At 44.1% G+C, this 8825-nt stretch overlaps 1 gene segment (V, D, J or C); it reads right to left on the bottom strand.

Moving 5' to 3' along the window:
- Positions 1-1678: 1678 nt before the first annotated feature.
- On the bottom strand, positions 1679-2287 carry LOC138668252 (immunoglobulin lambda variable 1-47-like). The segment is given in 2 exon segments: positions 1679-2097; positions 2242-2287. Coding segments are annotated over 2 exon segments (465 nt in total).
- Between the last annotated feature and the right edge of the window lie 6538 nt (positions 2288-8825).

Here is an 8825-nt window from a genome sequence, read left to right as displayed (position 1 = left end):
CATCAATAGATTATTAGTTTGAAGGGTATGTATATTTATGCAACCACATTTTACTTACTTTATTTTCATTTTCCCACCCCCCCAAAAAAATGTTTTGTATATTTGCAATGGATTTGTACAGATTCTGAGAGAAATTAAAGGTGGAAAAAGTTCTGAAATGATTGTTCTTGGCATAATTTTATTTTCATGACAAAAAGCCGGTGTTTTAACAGGGATGAGTTGAATTTTTATACTAATGACATTATAAAAGCAAGTCAAATACATAAGTAACTTTTATAGCAATTGTGACGTGAAAGTGCTCCATCTAGTGGAGGAGAGAAATATTGCAACTGATATTAAGTTAATCTGTCAACACGTTTTTGCTATTTAATCTGAGAGCAGCTTGATGTAAGGACAGAGACCCAGATTCCAGTGATGCGTCACTAACTAGGCTTCTTGCTCTAATTTCAATAAAATCAGTGTTTTATTACGAGTTGATTATCACTAGAGGACTAGTTATCTTGGGCCATATAGTCTTTTCGCTTTGTGCAACCACGACTATGTCACTGATTAGCAGCTTTCTGCCAATGTGCAGTGTGCGGAGAAAGCTGTCAATCAGTGAGTTGTGGCTCGTGGCTGGCTGCCAGCTTGGTGCATTAGCAGCAGGTGTAGCAAATATCTATTAGATCTCTAGATGGTGACTTGTGTGTAGCCCCGCACAGAAGAGCAGATCGGAATGGAGGTAAGATAGGAAATCCTGGAGCTTGGCATACTGACTTGGTGTGATTTCAATGGAAAAGCTTTGGCTGTCATTATACTGGTAAGGCCGAGGTCACACTTGCGAGAAACTCGCACGAGTCTCGCATCTCAACACACGACACTGCCGCGTGTACTCCGGTCCTGAGTGCCGGGTATTGAGACTCATGCGAGTTTCTCGCAAGTGTGACCCCGGCCTAATAGGGGTCTCTGGGTGCCACTACTGCCAGTGGGGCAGGAGCTGGATTGGGCTTGCGAGCATCTCTTAGAGATGAATGTGGCCCATGACCCTTTTTCATAGCTGAATGTGGCTCTCAAGGTCAGAAAGGTTGGGGGGCATCTGCTGTAGTGAATCTATTGTCCATTTATCACATATGAAAAGGCAAATACATAGCAGAAACTTTAAAGAAATTGTCTGCTAATCGGACAACCCCTTTTCAATCCTTATGTTTGCACCTTATAAAATTAATAACACATATACAGTATTAACCTTAGGTGCCAGCATCGTTCCCATCAGTGTCAGACCTGACTTTCCCAGGGATTGTGTGACATTGTTATGTCACGTGATCACTGCAGCCAATCATAGCTGTCTTCACTCTCCCCACCTTCGAATGACTCACATACATCTGGAGGAACTGGAAGAGTATGTGATTCGCCCAAAAGTAGGGGAGAGTGAAACCATGTCTGATTAGCCGCAGGGATCACATGATTTGTTTTCCATGCGACTCCTGATAGATCCAGTGCCGAAACCACTAGAACGCCGTCGGCACCGCAGGTGAGTATAGATGTTATTATTTTACAAGGGGGACATAGGGATTGAGATGGAGTTGTCCGAGTAGTGGTAACCCTTTACACTTTCAAATTCGAAGTAAGGTTACTGCATCACTAGAGATAATATTAAAGCTTTGACTTGAGGGATCTTCTTGGATTTTCTATAGTATAATCACAGTAAATTCTGAATAGGCAGCACAAACAGTCTACGGAAACGCTGGCTTTGCTCCAGTAAACTGTTAAGTATGAGGTTTATGTAAGATGAGATCTGAGAAGTGTCACACTGTGCTGCCTGCAGAGCGCAGAGATAGGTGGCCGAGTCCTCTGTCTTCACATCACTGATAACCAGTTCTGTAGAGGTTAATGTCACATCAGATGTGAATCTCCCCGGAGCAAGATCACCGGTGGCACCTTTATTAATTCTACGTATTATGTATTGTGGGGCTGATCCAGGGTCATGACGATACCAGTACAGATAGTAACTGCTGTAACCAGATGAAGTTTTATAGGAGCAGGAGAGAGTGACTTTCTTCCCTTCTTCAGTAAATATCTGTGAATTCATTGGCTCAATGGAGTCTCCAAAAACTTCTCCTGGAAATAAACATATATAATTATTACTTTTATTATCACAAACATAAGATAATTATTCAGTTTTCTACATGACTAGTGATAATAACATGTTCACTATTTAGTCATATTTCCTGCACTCTTAGAATAAACCAGCGTCCTTCTTACCTGAGCAGAGAAGCAGTAAAATGCCGACAATGTGACTGTTCTTCATTGTAGCTCTGATGTAACTGGTGTCTGGGGAGCAGATGATATAGGAAACGCTGTATTGTGCTGTGTTATATGTGACGTGACAGAGCTGCAGGAGGAGGAGACAGGTCTAAGCTAGTTGGGGGTCTTGTTGGAGATTGAAAGGGAACCTGTAACAAGAAAACAACGCTATTAATCTTCAGAAATTGGGTTAATCTGCAGGCTAATAGTGTTATTAACCTGTCAGGCGCCTGCAAGTAGCCAAAGTTTGCAGTAAAAAAATATTCACCTGGTGTTAGGAGTCGAGTTCCAGCTGCTGCACAGGGAATCTCGAGCCGTGTCTGCTGCAGTCTCCCATTCTGCATCAGCCGCAGTGGAGCCTGCTCAGTAGAGACGTCGGTCCCAGTGTCTCACTCAGCCTGATACTGTGCAAAGGGTTACTGCTGCCTTTCCAGGCCCTGCTCTTGTAGCCTGCACTGGTCAGCGGCGAGCAGGCTTTTCTGGGACTAAGACCAGCTTTGCACACACTGAGCATGCCCAAGGTAAGACCTCTCATTGGAGGTCAGGGGTCACATGCTCAGATACTGCAGCAGCTATCATTGGTCCTCTAGGAAGGTCCTGAAGTTGCTCATGTACTGTAGCAAACTTCCATTTGTTCCTTAGGAAGGTCCTGAAGCTGCTGCAGCTATAAAAGGTTTGCATGGCCGCACGGCCATGCGCTAGTATCACCTCATGTCATGAGCTTGTTAATTATGGTCGCGCCTGTATGTGTGTGTTCAGGGACCCGGCTAAAAAAAGCCCCTAGAATACCGGCTCCTCCGGTGAGGAGTGTTTGTATGCTTTTCTGGGTGCATGACCACTGACTGCCTCCAGCTCAGCAGTTAGCTGTGTTCCCCTGTGACGCTAACAGGGCACAGCATCTTATTTCTAGCGACTCTGTGGAGTGGAGTTCCTCTCCTGCACGGTGGACCCCGGGTTGCGAACGCACCTATTTATACTTATATATATACTCGGTGCGTTCCACCAACCCTAACACCTGGTCTATTAACCCCTTAGTGATTGAGCCAATTTTGACTTTAATGACCAAGCCAAATTTTAAAATTCTGACCAATGTCACTTTATGAGGTCATAATGCAGGAACGCTTCAACGGTTCCCACTGATTCAGAGAAATATTTTTCATGACATATTGTTCTTCATGATAGTCTTAAAATTTCTTTGCTATATCTTTATTTGTGAAAAAAACTGAAATTTGGTGAACATTTTGATAATTTTGCAATTTTCAAACTTTTAATTCTTGCGCCATTAAATTGGAGAGTTATATCACACAAAATAGTTAAAAAATAGCATTTCCCACATGTCTACTTTACACCAGCACAATTTTAAAAAAAAATGTTTTATTAAGATGTTAGGAGCGTTAAAAGTTGATGATCGATTTCTAATTTTTCCAGCAAAATTTACAAAAACTTTTGTTTTACGGGCCACCTCACATTTGAAGTGACTATGAGGGGCCAATATGATGGAAAATACTCAGAAGTGATACCATTTTAAAAACTTCACCCCTCAAGGTGCTCAAAACCACATTCAAGAAGTTTATGAACCCTTCAGGTGCTTCACAGGAGCTGAAGCAATATGGAAGGAAAAAAATTAACATTTAATTTTTTTCACAAAAATTTACTTTAAACTCAAGCTTTTTATATTTTCACAAAGGTAACAATAGAAAATGGACCCCAAAATTTGTTGTTCAATTTCTTCTGAGCATACCGATATCTTATTTGTGGGGGAAATCTACTGTTTGGGCGTGCGGCGGGGCTCGGAAGTGAAGGAGCGCCGTTTTACTTTTTGAATGTAAAATTTGCTGGAATAATTATGCCGCATTTGAAGAGCCTCTGATGTGCCTAAACAGTAGAAACATCCCACAAATGACACCATTTTGGAAACCAAGCCCCTCAAGGATTTTATCCAGGGGTATAGTGAGCATTTTGAACCCACAGGTACTACACAGAATTTGATAACATTAAGTCGTCATATTGGATATGTCGTCATTAGTGTTAAGCGCAAGTGCTCGCTACTCCAGTTTGCATTAGGTGCTTGGGTATGCACCGAGTATCATGGGTGCTGGAGTGAGATGCTCAAGTTCCTGCCTGACGTGTTTAGCGGCTGTTACCCGATCACATGATGCAAACTCGTGTAGCAAGCACTTGCACTCAACACTAGCAGTCATATTGTCATTCATTTTTTTAACTTTTGAAAAAAATCAGAATTACCCTCAACCGTAATCCCAACCCTAAACCTAAGACAACCCTAACCCCAACCCAAACCCTAACCCTAGCCCTAACCCTAACCCTAACCCTAAGCACAAGTGCAAAGAATGGAAAAAATATATATATTTTATAATTTTTATCAAACTAAGGGGGTGACAAATGTGGGTTTGATTTACTATTTTTTTTATTTTGATCACTGGTATATGGTCTATCATGGTGATCAAAAGGAATCAATAGGAAAAATGTCCTATTGTTGCCAGGTACTGACATATCTTTGTGGGTGCAATATGCATGCGTCTGCCATTTTTTTTTCCAGGAAGATGACGTCAGGTTGGAGGATGGATCAAGAGGGCCATATTCCTAATCAGCGTTTTAAAATGGAGATGAAGGAATAAGAAACCTTAGCGGCCGCCATTTTAATGTGTATCGGCAGTCACTAAGGGGTTAATGTCTCTCTACTGCTTCACAGTCTATGTTTACAGGCCGCAGTGGTAATGTCACATGCCACCACTGTAGCCAATCACTGGGCTCAGCAGCTTGTGCAGTCTATCTTGGCATAACTGCTGAGCACAGAGATTAGCTTCACTACTCTCATGTTTTAGTCATGACATCAGGACAACTGCCTAAAAACAAGGACCAGAGTAGTAGCAAAGAGAAATTGCTGACCCTGAGGCTAACATTAGGGCATTAAAAGAATTAAAAGAGAAAATCCTTTTAAGTAACATTATTATATACAATAAAAACATGTTGGACAAAGAAAAAATCACAATACACTTGTCATACAAGTAAACAGAACACTGCACACACGTTACATGAGTACAGCACACACACCAGACCCATCACATAAGCACAGCGCAGACATGAGAAATGCCACACAAGCACAGCGCATAAATCACCTAAGTAAAGTGCACACATCACTGGAGTGCAGGACACACAATTAACATATACATCGGACAAGCATACACAGACACAGCATGTGCACAATTATTACTGCACAAGTCAGTCACACTGCTAAGAATATGTATCACAGGCAGATACACACATACCAGACATATAGGGAGATACACATATCGTATTTTGTGGATTATAAGACACACCTCAAATTTTAGGGAGGAAAAATATATTTTAAAATAAAATGGTGGTGCATCTTATAATCTGCTTTTCCGGTAGCTTACCGGGAGAGGAGGTGGCTGCAGTGGTCGCTGCTGCAGAAAGCTTGTGGCAGGAGATGGGCAATGCTGCGGGCCCCAGGCTGGGTGGAGGGAGTGTTCAGTGGTACGAGGCTGTGGCAAGCTTCAGGCTGTCAGAAAATATCAGCGGAGTCCCCGCACTTTCCGTATTTTTAACTGTGGCTTACTTCGGGGCAATAGTTGTCAGATGGGTCACATGCGCAGATCTTAGCTTCCAAGATCTCAATCTGCACATGCGCAGCCTACGGTGGCCATTTTCTTGAAGTCTTCCTTCTGTCCCCTCAGCTCTGCCCTCATTTCAAGTAGGCCTGCTTTCATCATCGGCTGCTGATGCGGCAACCTCCATTCTCTCCTGAGCAGGGAGCCCTGGCCATCTTCTCCCCCGCACTCTCACTCAGGGAAGGGGAGACATGATCGCAGTGTTCCTGCGGTATAGGGAAGCATCGCGCAGGGAGGGGACTCCTTGCGGGCTTCCCTGAGACCCTCGGAGCAACGCAATGTGATTGCGTTGCTCCGAGGGTCTCCTACCGTCTTCTCTCTGCAGGACCCGGATCTAAAATGGCCACGGGGCTGCATCCGGGTCCTGCAGGGAGGTGGCTTACCAGCGACTGCTCAGAGCAGATGCCGGAAAGCCTCCAGGAGTGCACGTCAGATCACTGATCTGACACAGTGCACAGTAAAGTGTCAGATCAGCAATCTTACAATATAACATGATGACCCCCCACCCCAACCCCGGGGCAATGTTATAGAGTTTAAAAAAAAATATTTACATGTGTAAAAATTTTTTTTTAAAAATCCTAAAAAAAATATATATATACACTGTTCCCATAAATACATTTCCTTATCTAAATAAAACCACAATGAAAGTATACATATTTAGTATTGCCGCGTCCGTAACAACCCAACCTATAAACCTCTCCCTCTAGTTAACCCCTTAAGTGAACACCGTAAAAAAAAATAAAAAAACCAGGCAAGAAACAGCGCTTTATTATCATACCGCCGAACAAAAAGTGGAATAACATGCGATCAAAAAGACGGATATAAATAACCATGGTACTGCTGAAAATGTCATCTTGTCCCGCAAAAAACGAGCTGCCATACAGCATCATCAGCAAAAAAATAAAAAAGTTATAGTCCTCAGAATAAAGCGATGCAAAAATAACAATTTTTTCTATAAAATAGTTTTTATCGTATAAAAGCGCCAAAACATTAAAAAATGATATAAATGAGGTATCACAGTAATCGTACTGTCCCGAGGAATAAAACTGCTTTATGCATTTTACCAAACAAGGAACGGTATAAAGCGCCCTGGTACTAACCGGGAACCTTCCTTCCTTCGAATCAGCGCTTGCAGGACCTTGCGGTGACGTCGCGGCTTGTGATTGGTCGTGCGACCGCCCATGTGACCGCTCGCGCGACCAATCACAAGCCGCGACGTCACCGCAAGGTCCTGCAAGTGCTGAGTCTTAGGAAGTAAGGCTGCCGGAAAGAAGCAGGGCGCGTCCGAGGGTGAGTATATTCCTATTAGGCTTGTGATTGGTCGCGCGAGCGGTCACATGGGCGGTCGCGCGACCAATCACAAGCCGCGACGTCATCGCAAGGTCCTGCAAGCGCTGATTCGAAGGAAGAAAGGCTGCCGGTTAGTACCAGGGCGCGTCAGAGGGTGAGTATAGCGATATTTTTTATTTTAATTCTTTATTTAACACTTAAATATGGATTCCGATACCGATTTCCGATATTGCAAACATATAGGAACTCGGGATCGAAATTCCGATACCAGATTCAGAAGATCACCGACTTCATGGCCGACCCCATACAGGGGTCGGGTCGGGTTTCATGAAACCCGACTTTGCCAAAAGTCGGCGACTTCTGAAAATGGCCGACCCGTTTCGCTCAACCCTACATGTTACCAATAAACTCGTCCCGCAAAAAACAAGACCTCACATGACTCTGTGGACCAAAATATGTAAAAATTATTGCTCTCAAAATGTGGTAGCGCAAAAAATATTTTTTGCAATAAAAAACGTCTTTTAGTGTGTGACGGCTGACAATCATAAAATCTGCTAGAAATCCCACTATAAAAGTAAATCAAACCCCCCTTCATCACCCCCTTAGTTAGGGAAAAATTTAAAAATTAAAAAAATGTATGTATTTCCAATTTCCCATTAGGGTTAGGGCTAGGATTAGGGTTAGGGCTAGGGTTAGGGTTAAGGGTAGGGTTAGTGTTAGGGCTATGGTTAGGGTTAGAGTTTGGATTACATTTAAGGTTGGGATTAGGGTTAGGGGTGTGTTAGGGTTAGGGGTGTGGTTAGGGTTATAGTTGGGATTAGGGTTAGGGGTGTGGTTATGGTTGGGTTCTGGGTTAGGGGTGTGTTGGCGTTAGGGGTGTGTTTGGGTTAGGGTTTCAGTTAGAATTGGGGGTTTCCACTGTTTAGGCACATCAGGGGCTCTCCAAACGCAACATGGTGTCCAATCTCAATTCCAGTCAATTTTGCACTGAAAAGTCAAATGGCGCTCCTTCCCTTCCGAGCTCTGCCATGCGCCCAAACAGTGGTTTACCCCCAGGGGCGTAGCTAGAGCTTTTGCCGCCCAGGGCTGCTCCCGAGTTTGGCGCCCCCCCCCCCCTCGGCTCAATACACACAAAGGTTACCAAAAATAGGACAACACGCATGATCGGGACTGCAAAAAAAACAAGTTCTGCTTACCTGACCGCGCTCCTGCTCTCTCCACGCAGCTGAAGCGTGCACTCGCCGGCGACTGACAATGACGTCAGCATTGCCCCAGTGTCTCCAGCAATCATCTGCCCCAGTGTGTCCTCCAGCATTGCCCCCAGTGTGTCCAGCAATCTGCCCCAGTGTCTCCAGCATTGCCCTAGTGTCTCCAGCAATCTGCCCCAGTGTCTCCAGCAATCTGCCCCAGTGTCTCCAGCATTGCCCCATTGTCTCCAGCATTGCCCCAGTGTCTCCAGCATTGCCCAAGTGTGTCCTCCGTTAGCTTATAAAAAAACAAACAAACAAACAGAGTCTCCTCAGGGCCCGCACGTCAATAGCGTTAAACAGCTGCAGCGCCGGCCGCGGTTTTAGAGAGCCCCGGGCGAAAGAGTCTCAGTGG

This window comes from Ranitomeya imitator, chromosome 1 (genome assembly GCF_032444005.1).
Source record: "Ranitomeya imitator isolate aRanImi1 chromosome 1, aRanImi1.pri, whole genome shotgun sequence".
NCBI classification, from domain to species: domain Eukaryota; kingdom Metazoa; phylum Chordata; class Amphibia; order Anura; family Dendrobatidae; genus Ranitomeya; species Ranitomeya imitator.
This window is presented reverse-complemented; position numbering and strand designations above follow the sequence as displayed.